Genomic DNA, 17,495 nt, shown 5'->3' on the forward strand with positions numbered 1-17,495 from the left:
TTTTTAATTAGAATATCTTTGAAGTATCTTGATACATGACTCCCCTAGTTACTAGAAAGTTTTGTAAACTCCTTGTACCTCTTTAGCCATGTCCTTCTTTAGGTTAGGAAAAATTTCCTTCTGTGATTTTGTTAAATATATTTTCTGGGTTTTTGAGTTGGGATTTTTCTTCTTTTATTCCTATTATTCTTAGGTTTGGTGTTTTCATAGTGTCCATATTTTCTGGATGTTTTGTGTTACGAGTTTTTTAGATTTAACATTTTCTTTGACCTGTGAATCTATTCCTTCTATTGTATCTTCAGTACCTAGGATTCTCCCCTCCATCTCCTGTATTCTGTTGGAGATGCTTGCATCGCTAATTCCTATTCTTTTACCCAGATTTTCCATTTCCAGATTTCCCTCAGGTTGTGTTTTCTTTATTCCTCCAATTCCATTTTCAGGTCTTGAACAGTTTCCTTCACCTGCTTGTTTTTTCTTGACTTTTTGGCATTCTTAAGGGATTTACTGATTTCCTCTAATCTTTTGTTTGTCACTTCCTTGATTTTTTTAAGAGATTTTTCTTTCATTTCCTCTTTAAAGACCTCTATCATCTTCATAAAACTGGTTTTCTTGTGCTTCAGCTGCAGTAGAATATCCAGCTCTTGCTGTGACAGGATAGCTGGGCTCTGGTGGTACCATGTTGCCCGCTGTCGCTGATTGTGTTCTTAACTACTTGGTTTAGCCATCTGGGTTTGGGATGATTATAGGTCTAGGTGCTGATTTCTGAGTTTGTCTTTGCTGGATAGGTGTTTTGTTCCTTGTTTTCTCTGTCCTCTTTGGTCTTCTGGTCTTTGTGGTCTAGATTTCTTATGGCCAGGGTGACCTCTGTTCCAGTAGGGAGTCTCTGTCCAAGTTGGGGGCTGGACTGCTGGCAGCTATTGTGGCCTTTGGTGCAGTAGGGGGGAGCCTCGGCCTGGGTTGGGGGTGGGATATGGTGATGGTGGGGTGAATGGGAGCTTTAGTGAGCCGAGGAGGTCTGCTGGTGGGCCACCTACCTGTGATGGCTGCACCCTGGTCTCCGGTGCAGCAGGGAGTCTCTCCCTGCTTCGCCTGTGTTTTTTTTTTTTTCCTTGCTGGGGAAGTCAGAAATCTTCTGGAGTTGGGGGGTAGGGGCTCCACAGCAGGACGGGTGGTGAGGTGTGTGTGGGGCAGTGGAATGAGTCTTTGGGAACCAAATCTAGGGAGTAGGGCAGTTCAGCCAGCATGTGGGTCAGTCCTGTTACTATAAAGTTACCAAAAACACTTTCTGAAACTATCACCATATTTTGCAGTTTTTGTGGTAACCCAAATCTGTGCTCCTAGGCCGGTGGTTCTCAACCCGTGGGTCGCGATCTCTTTGGAGGTCACATATCAGATAATTACATTACAATTATTAACAGATAAACCAAATTATAGTTACGAAGTAGCAAAATTACAGTTATGAAGTAGCAACAAAATAATTTTATGGTTAGGGGTCACCACAACATGAGGAACTGTATTAAGGGGTCGCAGTATTAGGAAGGTTGAAAACCATTGTGAGGCCATGGTCACTCATGTATCTCCAGAATCAACTATCTCTTGTTCCTTTTTAGATGAGAGCCGAGGTTTACATGTCCATAAAATTGACAAATTCAATTATGGTTGATAGCAGACAATATTTGGGCTTTGCTAGGCGGATTATGTATTTGGGAAACATTATTTTTTGCAATTATTAGTGCAGGCGAGTAGATGCTTTTGTTTTTCCTTTCCTGTTCCTTGTTTTAGAGGTTTTGAGAAAGATTTATTTTTATTTATTTAAGCCTTGTGTTAGCATATGAACTTGTGTACGAGTGAGTGTCTGCAGAGCCCAGAAGAGGGTGCCAGATGCCCTACAGGTGGAGGATGGGCAGTTGTGAGCTGCCGGGCATGGGTGCTGCAAACTGAACACAGCTTCTCTGTGAGAAGAAGACAAGGTTCTAATTGATGACCTCTCCAGTCTTCTTTTTTTCTTTAAAAAAAAAATCTTTCTGAAAGGGTCTGGGGTAGAACCATCTTTCCCATTCTCTACTGTCTTCTAGCTACTTACTGTTTGCACAAACTCACTTTGTAGACAGAGCGAACGAAGGACCTTGCAGACACGGTAACACTCTGGCATCTCTAACAGCCCACAGACAGGGTCTTGTAGAATTGTCTGCTTTGTCTGAAAATGCAAAGTGCAAATTGGGGGTAAAGAAACAAAGGTATCGCACTCCATCGAGCACTAACTGGGGCTTCTATGTCACACGGCTTCGCCCAAACTCAGGGGTCTTTGTGGAGGAAGAGACAGCGAGCCAGCAGGAGCCAGAGGTGGTGAATGACTTCAAGGAAGCATTGTTTGCAGGTACAGATGCACATATGAATTCAGAGCAATTGTGACAGAGCGCATAGGCCTCTTCAAGCTCAAGCCAGGCTGCAGAAGGCAGAGGGGCAGGAACTCCCAACTCTAGTCAAGGAGCTATTGGTGTTTGATTGCTGCTGGGACGGAAAGAGTCCGCTTTCTTCAACTGACTTGGCCTGTCAATCACACCCCATGTGGGCCCCACATACTGAGTAGTCAACCAGCACAAACTGGACTTGATGGGGAAGGGGAGGAGTTGGCCAGGAAGTTGATGGGTGGGGAGAGATTAGAGGAGGGGGATTAAATATAATCCAGACTAGGCATTATATGAAAGTCCCCAAGAACTAATAAAAACATTCTTTAAAAACCTGTTAACCTCCAGTGCTTTTTTACTTTCTGTGTGTGTGACTCATAGGTATGGACCAGAGGGTTCGACTCACTCTCCCATTCTAGAGGTTGAGAGAGCAGCAACTCAGAGGGAACAGACCCACTTGTTAAAAGCCTCAAGCATGCTGGGCACAAAAGACCTCTCACCTCTCGGCTCATGAAGCTCAATGGTCATCTTCAACTAGACTGGAGCCTGTCTGCGAGGGCATTTCTGGACAGGATTGGATAAGAAGAGAGGGCCCTTCCTGAGTCCGGATAGTACCAGTGTGTATTGGCTGGGGTTCCAGTGTGAACAAAAAGTAAAAAGAGGCAGGCTGAGTACCAGCCTTCACCTCCCTCTGTGTCCTGACTGCAGGCGTCACGTGACCTCCCAGGCCCGGTGGGCTGCACCCTCAGACTCCGAGCCCACACTCACCCTTCCTTCAAGTCGCTTGTGCCAAGTGTTTTGTTATAGAATTGAGAAAAGTAAACAACACAGAACTCATCCCCCCCCCCCCCGTCATCTTTTGGAAAAGTTCTGGAAGGCAGAAGCATCTTTTTTTTTTTCCTACTTTTACTTTTCCCAGATATACACTGACTACTCCAAATTTGGGTTCATATCTGTCCCTGGCAACTAATGTGCCCACCTTAGAGTGGAAGCAGAGCTCCGTTTGCTGACACCAGCATATGGAGCACACTTGAGTGTTTGCTTGATTAGGAGATTGCAGCCCTTCAGAGGGGTCATCTCTGCCAAGCACCTTATACCCTAGAGACACATGTCCAAGGACCAGCCTTCCTGTGTGACCTGGCAGTTTGATTTCTGCAACTGGAAGCTCAGGCCATCTCACGATGAATCAAACCAAAGGACAGGAATCTGGCTTGGTCTGACTCCAGTGAGCAAATGCAATACTTCTTTCTACCTGTCTGCCGGAATGCTATCTCAACATCAGGCGGCAGGTTTTCTCTTATTGTGTTTGATAAATTTAATAAATCCTGCATTCATATATAAAGTCCTTTGGGAAGATAAACAGCACCTGAAGCTTATCTCCCACCACAGACACCAGAAAGCCACCTCTTCTTACTGTAAGTGAACGCAGCACAGTATTTCATGTGTTCAGGGACACGGTGGGGGGGGAGGGGGGAGGAAGGGCGCCGCTTTGCAAACGAACATGAAAGCACCAGGAGGTTCTTCTGGCTACAGACTGAGGATGTCTCAGTCATTTCCAACATGGCAATATGCACAGATTGGGATTTCTGAAGCGTAAGAAACCCCTGGGAACATCACTGCCTACCCCTCATTTTCGAGGCGTGCATAAACGAGAAATGGATTGCTCAAGGTCAGACAGCGGCAGTCACGAGGCCCCAGGGGCCTGTGCCCTGTATCTCTCTAGTCTAGGCCACGAGGAAACAGCAAGGCCAGCTCTCTGCTGCTGGTCACCTAGTGTCACACAGCTTGCTTCCAAACAGGGTCAGAAATAGTTGTTAAATGAGCAGAAAGGAGTAAGCAGGATGGAAGGGAGAGAAAGTCACCCAAGTTGGACGAATTCATACGAATGTCATCCCAGGAACTCAGAAAGCTGAGGCAGGAGGATTTCAAGTTCAAGGCCAGCTTGAGCAACTTGATGAGATGTTGTCTCAAGAAAAAGACTGGGTGTAACTTAGTGCCACCGCCCTTGCCTAGCATGTGAAGTTCTCTCCATTTGGCCTGTAGCCACACACAGACACACACACACGGATGAAAGGACCAAGAACACTGAGTTCTTGTTTTTCTATGGAGCAGGGGCCTGCTGGTGCTTGAGGAGCTGGGTGGCTAGGGACGGTAACAAGACAACAGTAAGGATTACCAGAACTGCGGTGAGCTATTATTTTAAAAGCGCAAGACACCACATACTTACTCTTTCAGCATCTTGTTCTTGTGCCTCCACAGAGACAGGGGAGCCAGGAAAGCCCTGTGTGGAAGACCAGTTTGGACTCAGGGGTCATTCTCTCTCTCTCTTGCAGTGTAGGATCTCAGTTGAGGGAGCAATGAACAGAAACGGTCTTCTCAGTAAGGAAACAGGAGTGTGCACAGAACTCACACTGCAACCTCGGGAAAGCTACAGCTGTCTGGTACAGAACCAGCCGTGTTGAAAGGTCTGGAGAGAGAGGCCATGAGAAATAGTTCTGCAGATGACTGGATACTATGTTCCCGTAAGTATCTATGTAAATGCATGGACAGGGTCTCACTATGGATCCCTGGATGGTCTCCAACTTGCTATGCAGACCAGGCTGGCCTCTAACTCACAGAGATCCACCTGCCTCTGCCTCCCAAGTACTGGGATCAAAGGTGTGCACCCACCATGCCCTGCTTACAGAAATCTTTAACAGACTGACCCAGATAACCAAACAGACATTATCAATCTATATCCATGTTGTTTGCAATATTTATGACAGGCACTAGTTTTAAGGTTGCTCCCAGTTTGATTGGTGTTTTCCAGTAAGTGATTACAATGCATTATTAAGTGTATTAAAAAAATACATTATTCTGGGTCAGGGGTATGAAGAGAACATAACCTTTTATTTATTTATTTATTTATTATTTATTTATTTTGGTTTTTCGAGACAGGGTTTCTCTGTGGTTTTGGAGCCTGTCCTGGAACTAGCTCTTGTAGACCAGGCTGGTCTCGAACTCACAGAGATCCGCCTGCCTCTGCCTCCCAAGTGCTGGGATTAAAGGCGTGCGCCACCACTGCCCGGCCAGAGAACATAACCTTAAAGCTATGCATTAGCTTAGGTTGTAAAAGCTGATTGCTTAGAAAATCCAAGGCATAGTCAAGTTGGTTATAGTGTTCTCTTAGAGGCAGATTCAACTTAAAACAGGTTTTTGCAGAGTAGGACAGTAGATCGAATACATTGTCTTAAACAGTCTCAAGGCATACTACTAATCTGGTGGCAAGGTCTGCTAAAAATTTTGAGGGGTCAAGATACGTTTTCAGAAAAACATGCCTTGAGTATTTTATTTGTGTTTTCCTCCAAAACTTCAGAAGTGAGAGAAAATTTATTTTAAAAGATTATTTCCAGCCTGGTCTACGGAACAAGTTCTGGGACAGCCAGGACTATTACACAGATAAACCCTGTCTGAGGAAAAAAAAAAATTACTTTTTAGACTCTGATCACTGGTGAAAAAAATTCAGGCCCTGGAGCCCAGGGGTCTGTTAGAATCCAGTCATGCCATCTCCCTCAAGAGGCTCTCTGCTTGCTTATTTGTAAACCGAGAAGCTCGAATAAGATCATCGGTTTCATCCCATAGTCCTCTGAGGAAATGGAAAGGCAAGCCAAAGCAGACAGACCTCGATTAAAAATGGTAGTTGTTTCAAAGGAGTATTGCTTTCTAAGATTAAGGCAACCCAAAGGGGTCTGGAAGCCCATACGCCTGACCATTTTGTCAGCCAGCAGAAACCTTTATAAATGAGAGGATTTAGTGGGGCAGCTGAGGAGCACCACTGCATTGGGGTTTTCTTGTAAGCCCCAGCCTTGCAATGTGCCGAACCCACGTTTGGAGCTACTTTGTTTTCATTTTTTACACTTCATCTGGTTAAACGGCCGAGAAATAATCATTCTGTTTTTGCATTAACATACACACACATACACAGACACGCACAGACACACACATACACGCACACACACACATTAAACCTTGTTTAATGGAAAGACCAGTTGATGTATGCTGTTGTTCTGGAAGTGCCTGAGATGGACAGCTGTTATTTGAGGTCTACCTGGTAGTAAGGCACATCCAAAGCAATCAAGCAATGAACTCACCGTTTAAACACACACAATGACCATGAAGCCCCTTTGTAAACCCCCGAAACTCCCACTTCATGGAGGTGGTCTAATTTTTAAAACTCTTGCTGTAAATACTGATTTTTCCCTGGCATTCCTTAGGTTCTTCCTGGGTCCGTGTCCTTCTCAGGAGAGACAACAGTAAATGTTGCTTGTCTGCTCCTTAGAGAGGAGACTGCCCTTTCTCCTGAAAGGCTGTGGAAGGGCTTTGGTCAAGAAGTCACAGGAAGTCAGGGTAGGGAAGTGAGGCATCTTGGGCACAAAGTCGAGGGCACAGTCATCCACGGTGCAGAAAGCTGGGGTACTTCAGGCAAGCCGAACAAGCTGGAACTCCAGGAATCTGTAGGATTTAGTGGAGCTAGGGCTAGCCTCTCTCACTCCCATCTCCCACCCAGGGGCAGCAGCCTTTGGGTTCCCCCCCGTGTCCTGGCACTTATTCCTGGAGCTGTCTCCTGAGTCTGAGATTCCACTTGAGCCAGGAGGGTACTGAGTGGGAATGAGGTCTCAGGATGGCCAAGATGCCTGTCCTGGCAGAGACCTCTGGTCCATGCTCTTGATGGTACAGCAAAACCCACTATAAACTTCTGTTCCAGAACCTCCCATTTTCCTGTACTCTTTCCTAACAGACTAGCAAACTGCTGTCATAGATAAGATTTATCTCATCACCTTCTATATGATTATAATAAATTGTATCTTTTTTGTATGTTTAAGCCTGCTCAAATGTTTTTACAGCTTTGAATTTGACGTGACAGGGTTTTTGTTGTTTTGGTGCTGAGGACTGTACCCAGGGCCTTGTGTACCCTGGGCAAGCGCTCTACCACTGAGCTGCACCCCTAGCCTCATGCACACAGTTTTTACATGATCATAGTAATCCCTGTACTTAGTATTTGAAGAACAAATATGAAATTAATGTGAGTTTTAGCATTAACCGAAAGAAAATCTGATATGTATTTTTATTTGATCTTGATTTAAAAAAAAAACTGGTATTTAGGCAGAATGCAAGATGAGTACTCAATTTTAGTAAAAATAAGAGTTTTTAAAAACCAATTAAAAGATAAGTAGATGGGGATTTCATCTCTTCAACTTCAAGTCCCTTAGCCTGGATCCCTCGTTAGACAGGCTTCATTAAAAACAAGCTGTAAACATTTTCAATAATTAAACATGAATATATGATCCAGGATAAGACCTGGCCCTTAGGCCATCCACATTTAAATATGCAAAATTACATGTGTACTCGATTCCCTCTTGTGAATTCCTTCTTCCAGGAAAGTGCGTCTGTGTAATTATCTTGTTCCTACATCTCTACCATGGATCATATTAAAAACATTTCTTCCCATGAACTGTGAAGTATTAATTGATAAGCCACAGGGAGCTTAGACGGTAGCACGTCCTTACCAATTAATAATGCTGTAGGCTCGCTTATGAAGCCTGAATTATTCATCAGAATCTTTGCATAAAGTCCCTGCGAGGAAGACAGGAGAGACGCTCGCACGCCTGTGACATGGCTCAAACTGTATGAAGAACCAGCTGAGGCAGTTGCGACCCACAGAGTGGTAGTCAATGCACTCTGCGGCCCCTCCTGTCTGGACATGTGAATCTTAGTGAATAACCTAAGCATTTTTAAATTAAGCTGTGGTGCTGTGAAGTAGAGGGGAAAAAATGTGAGGTTGAGACTCAGAAAACACTTGGAAAAAACATAAAAATGTTTGTCACTATGGTGTCCCTTCCACGGAAAATACAGGTCTCCATGTGTGGTCACTATGATGCCCCCTCCATGGAAAATACAGGTCTACATGTGTGGTAACTACTGTGCTCTCCACTTCTGCATCTATGGACTCAACCCGCCACAGATCTGAAATATTTGAAAGCAAACCCTGCAACTGAACAGAGCATGTCTAGACTTCTTTCTTCCTAGCAATACAGCATAGCTATTTACATAGATTGGACTAGGCAATTCGAGTATTCTAGAATATGGTTTCAAATACCTTGGAGGTGTTGGGGGGCAGCATGCAAATACTAACTCATTTTTTACAGAGGCCTTCAACATCCAAGGGCACCCTGGCACAGAGCCCTGCAGACGCCGGATGATTCTAGTCTTTTGTCAAGGTAATTTACCTTTCTAGGGTCGTTTCTATAAATTCTGCAGAGAGCTGGGACTGGCGGAGGGCTAAGACTTCTTCCAGTGTGAGACAAGGACGAAGCTCGTGTGTGCTGACTACTAGAAACAACAGAATCTGCAGCCCTCGGGTACATGACGTACCGCCCTTCCCTTTCCGCAACCTCACTGGCTGCCCCGTGAAGTTTTCATCACTCAGGAGAATTGCGTTTATGAGAAGAGCAGCTGTTTGCTGGAGGGGGAGGCCACACAGTTGAGGGAGGCGGCTGGCCTCACCTCAGGACCTCAGGCGTGCTGAAGAGAAGAGCCGTTGACCGTTACAATGCATCCCCTTGGAATGCCTTCAAGTGATTAGCTATTTTAGGCTCTATTCTTAAAGCGTTATTCTGTACTTCGTGTTAAAAGTAGAATTAACCACGAATTAAAATGTTCCTCATCAGAAGTCTTATTATAGCAGACTGGATATAGCACCAGCCAACACTTCACATTTCTTCCCTCTGCTTTCTCTAGCCTCCCTCAACGGGAGGTCGCCATCTTGCACGGCCACGGTGACAAGCTTCCCGTCATCTTCATAGTTGTGTCTTCTCTCACACTTTAAGAAGGATGAGGACAAGTTAGTGGAGCTAAGCCTGGCTGAGTCGATTGTTTGCTTCTCTCAGCAGGTTCCTCCGTTCGTTCTCGCTGCTAAGGAAGCAGACTGGTTAATGCAGCCGTGACTGAAGGCAGGGGTGGAATCTGGGGGCTCTGCCTTTCTTCCCTCACAATTTAGGGCCTCGGAAGATACTCGGCAACCCCAGACCCGTCCTCCAAGGCCAAGGTAGTCGGTGCATAGTCTTCCACTTTGCAGCGAGAGGATGCACCTGCAGGTGTGCGATGGTGCACAGGGCTGGAGGTGCAGCTGCAGATGTGCGATGGTGCACAGGGCTGGCAGAAGTGAATACTGCCCAGCCTTCCACCCAGGCTACTGGGAACTGCCTTCCACCTGCACGGAGAAGGAGCTGTAAGCAGAGCTGGCTGGCAATGGAGCTTCTATTTCATGTGAGGAAAGGGGAAAGAGGAAGCAGACAGTGGAGGCTGCTGCTGCTCTGGAAGTTTGGGGAAGGCTTGGTTCTGTGTGAGGGGAGCTATAGATCCGCGAGCAGTCAAGTGTCACAGGCCCATCACAGAGCCTTGTATGACCTCGTGAAAGACAGGTCCAAGAGCCATCCAGTGAGTATTTTTTTTTATAAAAAAATCCATTATTTATAGAAAGAAATAGGTATTGGGAAAATGCTGTCCAATCAAATACAATGACTTCATTTAGAATTGAGTATTATTACAAGCTAAATTAAAACACAAGGGTTAAAATCGGAAATCACGCACAGATCTGAAACCTTCAAGGTTATACACTGTTCTTTCCAAATGGGGGTCATTTAAACACAATCTAACCTGGTAATAACAGTGGCTGCTCGACTTTACACTTGTGCTACCACACAGTGCCGCAGACACACATGCTTCGTGTGGCTCTCATTTCATCTTCAACCAAGTGCTAAATCACAATGGAATTACACTTTTCACACAACAGCTAATGCAGCCCTAGCGGGCATTTAGTCACCTTGCTGCAGTGACAGACGCTGTATTCACAGAAACAAGGGCAAGTGGGGGTGAGGCAGTGCCTGTGCCCAGAGACAGCAAAAGGCTTCCAACTTGATTAAAAATAAGGAGAGTCATATAAGAAATGGCTTTATTAGAAAAACATGTAGTGTACATGTGGCCAACTTCTATCACTGCTATACGGCGTGGCTATTCTGTAATTAAAACCTGATATGGGGTTCAAACATCTTTAGACGTTAGTGGCGTTTCTCCTATTCTGTCACGTGCCTGGGAGGAGTCATCTTCATGGGACCAATACCCTTGCTTCTTCTCCTAATTCAGCTCCTTAGTCGGTTAGGACTGGAACAACACACACAGGGGTTGCTAACGTGGGCAGTGCATCCCATGTGAGATGTCACACCTCTACTCCAGAAGCCAGCGCAGGCGTGCCGCCAGCTCAGGTGTGCCGTCCACGGAGTTTTCAAATCCCCGCGACACTCAAGTCTGCCATTATTATTACCTAGTAGTCATTAAATTAATGTGAGACTCTGTAACCTAGCGAAACCTCAGAAAGAAGTTTCCTCTCCTTTCCTCCCGTGAGATGTGCAAGGCTGACGTCTCGTCCCTCTGCAGTCCTGCGAGTCTGTGGCATTACACAGAGACAACCACATCAAGGTAGAGTCTGTCATAGGATTCCCTGAAGCACAGAATGAGGAGAAGACTGAGCAGACACGACCCGGGAAGGCACCAGTTGAACCAAGACAACTCTGTAAGTTAAAAAAAAAAAAGCAAGTTTTAAGTATCTTTGCATCCCTCAAGTCTGCTCTGCATTCCAAAGCACATAACAAAGGCACCCAGAAGCCATTTCACTACACACTGACAGTCTGGAGGCTAAGTGATGTGTGTCATACATTACCCGACTTTCATGTGGAATATTTAATTGATGTTGCTAACAACTTTTCATCAGTTTAATATACCTTGACTTTGGTTGCAAAATCAATCTATTAGTTGAAAGGGGAAAAATTGATCACTTTAACTGTTAGCTTGTTAATTATTTTTTAAGTGCCCTATAACACAGTCACTCTTGTGTCTGTTTAGAAACACCTGGTGGGTTTAGGTAAAGGGAAAATCACCTCATTTTCTTTATATGTACACATGCACATGTGCGCACATGCACACAGGTGTGCACACATCTAGAGGCCTTCTCTATCACACTCGGCCTTAATCCCTTGAGACAAGGTCTCTCACTGAACCTGGATCTCATGAGGTTTTGTTTTACCAGCTGCACCTGTGGTCAGCAAACCTCAGCAATCCTCCTGTCTCCACCCCATCAGTGCTGGAGTTATAGAAGCGTGTCACCATGCCATGCCAAGCTCTTCACATGGGTGCTGAGAATCAAAGTCAGGTCCTCATGTTTGCACAGCAACCCACGAACGGTCTCCCCACCTTCTCAATTGCCTTTTAAGATATCATTTTTGTATTTTTTGATGGAAATATGTACTCCTCAACAAAAATATTAAACAGTAACCACTGCAAAATGAATTATAGTATATGGAAAATAAGGTAAAGCATTCAAGTTTGAATCATTTCTACTCCTAGAGAGACCACTGTTTTTAACTCTTCAACCCCCCACCCTGCATTACCATGGACAGTCATGGATTATGCCAACTGCTAGGAAACCTGCAAAAGTGACTTGACTGCAATCCTGGTTTAATGGCATCAAGAATCAGTAATAGGACATTCCTTAGTATTTGCTGTCACTCAGCTGTGACTGCCCCTGGCTGTCCTTCCCTCTGGCCTCTCAGTCCCCAGGCTTGGGAAAGATCAGCTTGTTGGCATGAAGAACTTGTCAGTGGTGGTTGGTGACATCTTCTCTGGTCTGATACCGTCAGTTCCAATGGAAAAAATGAGTATGGATTTTTCCTTCTTTCCTTTCCTTCCACTTTCTTCAAATCACTAATGCTGCCTCAGTCACAGCGTCATTCTAGAACCCTCACATCACTGCTTACTTTACCTAGAGACCGAGAGCAACCCTGCTGGACGGCGTCGGGACACTGGCTGGTAAAGCAGGTGCGATGCCGACTTTCTATGCTGTGCTCACAGGGCACCTCCTTCCCTCTCAGCTACTGCTCGCCATCCCAGTGTAAACAGACATGAACTCCATCCTCACTTTCTGCCAAGGCGCTTCTGCACTCTGCCTGGATTTCATGGACCCTAAACGCTGAGAGTAAAGCTCTGGTCCCGACCACCCTGCCTTCACTCTCACAGTCCCTGGAAGGACACTGGGGCATTTTCTGTTGTCCTGGTAAGCACAGACTGGATCTCTGATGATAATCTTACCAGGCAAGATGAAGCAGGGAGAGGAGGGACTGACCACGGAAGCACAGGCTGTGCTAACAGAGAGCACGCTGACTTGGAGGCCACACTGTAAGCACCAGATAGAAGGAAGTAGATACCCGACAACAGCTTCACAAGAGCATCTTCTAACTCTTAGTGACTTTAACTTACGGGAAGCCAAAGCATCACATGCCATGACTTAGCCTTGGCTCTCTGTCAGGAAAGGAGTCTGTTCAATATTGTCAAAGCTGAGCACTTATTTCATTAGAGGGTGAAATTATTCCTTCTGTCTAGGTTCAGATGTTTGTTTCATTACTATGTCTCTCTGAAAAGTCAAATCCACTTTAAGGGATTTCTCTTGGTCCAACAGACAGCAAGTGTTCTTTAAAGAACTTCCCTTTTCAGAAAATAAAAGGTCAGAGGCAGGGGAGTACCTGCATTTCCCCCACTGAAGACTATTCATGGAAACCACAGCTGGGAGGCAGGACGAGGAGAGATCCCCTTAAACATTTAGTCTCCGTTGCCAAGCCAACAAACCACTGACCTTCTGAACTTGATGTTGCAGGATATAACTGAATAGTGCCCAATCCACCAAACATTTGCATTCTTAACTTTTTTTTTGCTTTTTTCTGCAATCGCTCCAGTTCTCCTACTGGAGAAAACAGAAATCTATGCCAGAAGGCAGAACTACAAGACACCCCTGTAAGAGCTGCTTGCCAATGTCTACCACTCTGCAGCCTCACTGTCAGCTGATCTTCAGCTCTGCATAGGCTCTGCACAGCACCTCTGCACCGGCCCCGTGCAGCACACCGACTATGCACAACACCTCTGCACTGGCCATGTACAGCACACTGACTGACTGTGCACAACACCTCTGCACCGGCCCCGTGCAGCACACTGACTGTGCACAGCACCTCTGCACTGGCCCCGTGCAGCACACTGACGGTGCACAGCACCTCTGCACCGGCCCCGTGCAGCACCTCTGAGCTGTTTGCTCATCCTCTTTCCTTCCAGAAGTTGCTAACCTCTTCTCTCCTCTCAGTGTTGCCATGTTTACAGTTTGATCACCTCAGATGCTATCACCAGAACCTCCAGAGCCCTCCAGTATTTAACAAAACTGTCTCCATTTTCCTGATGAGCAGCCAGCTGACACCCAGATGCTGTATCAACGCCTGGTCCCTCCACCCCACAGGGGTCATAGCACAGCATCTTCCTTAGGTGTGACATCATTCCTCACCAGTCCACATCTGCTGAACCTCCCCTTCATTCTCCCAGGAACACGCCCACCTCAGCCAGGTCCCAAATCCTTCCTAGTGACACTGCACCTTCAAATTCAGTCAGCCACTTCAAAATCTTTATGCATTTAGACGAAACTTACTGCTGAGCTTAGAACCAAAAACTAAATAGAGAACACAAACTTCAGAATATAAGCAGAATGCATTTCAGAGTCCATGGAAGACGGCAGCATCCCAACTGCTCTTTCTGTGATGTTATTAGAACAAGACATCACTGAACTGTCACAACTCACTGAGGGTCTCAAAGCAAGCGTCCCTTTATAAAAGGGAACAAGCGACTTCCTTCTTAGAAACTGACCTTGAAAACCCCATGTCAGAAGAAGGTTAAACAATTCCTGATGTGGTTCCAGGTGAAAGATTCTATGGCCCAGAGCTCACATAAGCTAGTGGCCTTGACTAGTGGACGCAACCACAGGTGGAACCATCCTTAGGCGTTCTGATCTGATGTATTCATGTGGGAGAGGGTTGTATAGCCTTGAAAAATTATTCGACACAGTCGCTAGACAGCTCAGTGTGGGCGGGAAAGAACCTTCTCAAGGAAGCGGCGTATTTCCTTGAGAGGAATGCTAAAAACCACAGCTCTTTACAGCTCAAAACCCAGGCTTCAGCCAGGCAAGGGGAAGCATATCTGTCACTGTAGGTGTTTGGGAGGGTGGCTGGGGCCCTGGAGTCCGAGACAAGTCTGGGCAATACAGTAAGACTGCCTCTCTTAAAAACAAAATGAATCAATGAATGAAATCCAGGCTTTCTTAAAAAAAAAAAAAAAGACAATAAACTCAGGACTTACAAGAGGACAATTAATAGTTGAGCCTTCGCAACTATTTCTCAGATGACTTTTCATCTTCAAGTTGCTGAATTACGCCATTTCCACACTGGCTGTATGAAAGCTCATCAAGCCTATTATATAAACTGTTTAGGGCACTGGGCTGCAGCACCAGGAGTGATTGAAGGAAACTGTTGCATTGAATTTGTAGACTTTCAGTTAATCCTAAAGTCCTAATGCACAGAGCAGTCTGCTACAGGACTTGCGGGGCAGTGTCGGCTAACTGTATGTGAAGGGATTTCAACGAGGGTCACACTAGTAACCTGTGCTCGTGGTCTTCACATACTGACAGGGCTCACTTCTCTAGGACAGAAGCCTGCTCATTCACATGGTAGCATCAGTGAGTCAACTACCAACAAGAACACACGCCTTTAGGGAGTGCACACTGCTCTCTCTCACCTACCCACACATCCACTACCCACATGCCAGCAGTTACTCTAAGTTTTCTGTCTGGAAATCATTTTGGTGGATTAAAATTAATTTTTACAAAGGTTTCATTTGTTCATGGTGGCCAAGAGGTTAGGCAGAAACCTTGCACTAGCTGTTCAAATATGTCTAAAATCACATAACCAGCAACACCTTACTCAGCTGCTCAGATATGTCAAAGAACATACCATCAGCAAGTGACTAACAAGAGGATGGTGCTCTCCTCCCAGCCACATAAAATCCCTGGTAAGGTAGGGATGAGCAGGTCCCACTAGGGCAGGGGTGAGCAGAAACAGTGCTTGGTGCTTTTCTGCTCACTGTGAATCTGAGGCATGGGCGTTCCGGCTAAGTCGAACTAGGTGTTAATCTCTGCGGATCTATCAAAAGCTGCTGTAGGTGCCAGAAGAGCCATGGGCACTAAACACTCAGCAGTCTGCTGCAGTAAGGCAGTGCTGAGGTGTGAGAACATGGACTGAGCCTTCAAGGGCCGCAGTGTGCGTCGGGCCTTTGAGAGGTGGGGGTCTAGTCCTTGTCACGTCATCTTGCCCTGTGACCTCTCTAAGTATGCCCTGAGATCTCACCAGACTGATACAGACAGCATCATGCATGGAACCTCCAAAACAATGAGCAAAATAAACCTTTTCTTAACAAAGTATCGAGACTCCAGAAGTAAGGGGTAACTGAGTAAAAGAAGCCGTTTCTGGAGTGTCGCTGTCACCGGGCCTTCTCTGCTGTACACTGATCAATATGTATCTGTTATATACTAGAGACCAAGAGAAGAGATTCACTGGGGAATAACACCAGGCACCATCAACTGCTGTTTTTAAACACCCGAGGAGAAACTCTATTTCTAGTTGACAAGAAAACCATGTTCTGCTAGGCTGCACAGACCACTTAGTAAACCTGGGCCCGTCAGCTGGAAAATTGTTTCTATCCTGCTAGGGGCACACGCTAGCTCTGATGCTTTGCCATGCAAAGAGGTGACAGCCCCTTCATTTCCACTGTGGCACAACTCAAGTGAATTAAAGCCATAACACAACAGTCGCGAGGCTCTGTGCAGAGAGCAAATGTCCTTTCTACAGGTGTTTTCCTGACTGGAAATGGGAGAGAAAAGGCTATGACTACTCGGAGAGCCTCCCCTCGACGGTAAACTAAGCCCAAGCCAGATGTAGTATGCCCACACCTTCGTGAGCAACACTACCTGACGGCAGCCATCTAGTTTGCTGGTAGCCACATTATGAGAATCATTTTCATGATTTTCCAGTTGAGAGAAGTTCAAGTTGTTACGATTTTGCTCTGTTGCTTTGAAAGTTTTGAATATTTTTTTTGGTCGTGGAGGTTAACACGGTTATTATTTCAATTATAGGCTTGTCAGGAAGTTCCATATCAACAACGTGGCCTCTTGGACTATCCCATTTTAGAGAACAGCACAGCTCATTGACTTCCTCCCATTGGTCCCCAAGGCTCTGAACCACATGCACACCACCCCTGACACTAATTTACACTCTGTGCTCAGAGAGCGGAGTCTAGTGTATTTTATAAGTAGAAGTGCCAGTGACTTCAGTGTGAGCGTGAGTGCTGGGATCACCTGGCCGCGGGGAGGGCTGGGAAGACATAGAAACAATGACACTCCTGGGCCAGGTTAATTCAAGCATGCTAGGGCTGGGGGTGCCTGTGGGTACACTTAAAAAAAACCCACCTAACTGTAGTTATCGTTTTGTTGGTGGGTGAATGCTTACATAAATATACTTTAGTGAGAATTCGTCTCGCAGGTTCCTATCCATCAGTTCCACAAACCTGTCCCATAACACACTTAGACAGCAAATAAAGAGAATCAAATGCTTACCTGTATGGTAAAATGTGAGAAAAAATAAAAGGACTCCCATGAACATATTACTCAAAAAAGTGACAACTCCACAAGTAATTCCTTCTGGAACAGGGTAGACAGTTTCCACAAAAAGCTCAAAAAATATAGGAACGCTGCTGTTCAAGAACACTCCCAGGAGGATGCAGGAGGCGTACAATGTTACTGAAAGAAACACACAAATATTTTAGCTCATGGAGGGCAGCAGCGACGAGTCAGGACAGATGCGACTTCTGGGTTTTCCCAAGCACCAGCTCTGGAGCTGCTCGGTGGCTGATGGGAGTCTGACAGGACATCACACAGCTGTCATCTCCTCGCTCGCTCGGGGTGCTGCAGGAAGAGAGGTGTCACTGCTGAATGATTACCCGTTTATTTGCTTTTTCTTTCTGTTGGGCTATTCCAAAGCACAAAAGCAACTTAGCACGAGAGTTGAATTAAAAACATTCTGGGCCAGCACGATGGCTCAGTGGTTGCACCTCATTATCTTAGGTCAATGCCCAGAA

At 45.7% G+C, this 17,495-nt stretch overlaps 1 protein-coding gene across 1 annotated transcript in view; it reads right to left on the reverse strand.

Moving 5' to 3' along the window:
- Positions 1-10,381: 10,381 nt before the first annotated feature.
- Slc49a4 (solute carrier family 49 member 4) overlaps positions 10,382-17,495 on the reverse strand; it is a 72,456-nt gene continuing 65,342 nt past the window's right edge. The window contains exons 8-9 of the mRNA XM_050159874.1: positions 16,975-17,157; positions 10,382-11,014 (exon numbers count right to left, since the gene is read on the reverse strand). Of these exons, the coding sequence (XP_050015831.1) occupies positions 10,899-11,014; positions 16,975-17,157 (299 nt within the window). The 3' untranslated portion in view covers positions 10,382-10,898. The remainder of the gene's footprint in view (positions 11,015-16,974; positions 17,158-17,495) is intronic.

This window comes from Alexandromys fortis, unplaced genomic scaffold (assembly GCF_014885135.2).
Source record: "Alexandromys fortis isolate MF-2015 unplaced genomic scaffold, M_Fortis_MF-2015_v1.1 scaffold_119, whole genome shotgun sequence".
Classification (NCBI taxonomy): Eukaryota; Metazoa; Chordata; class Mammalia; order Rodentia; family Cricetidae; genus Alexandromys; species Alexandromys fortis.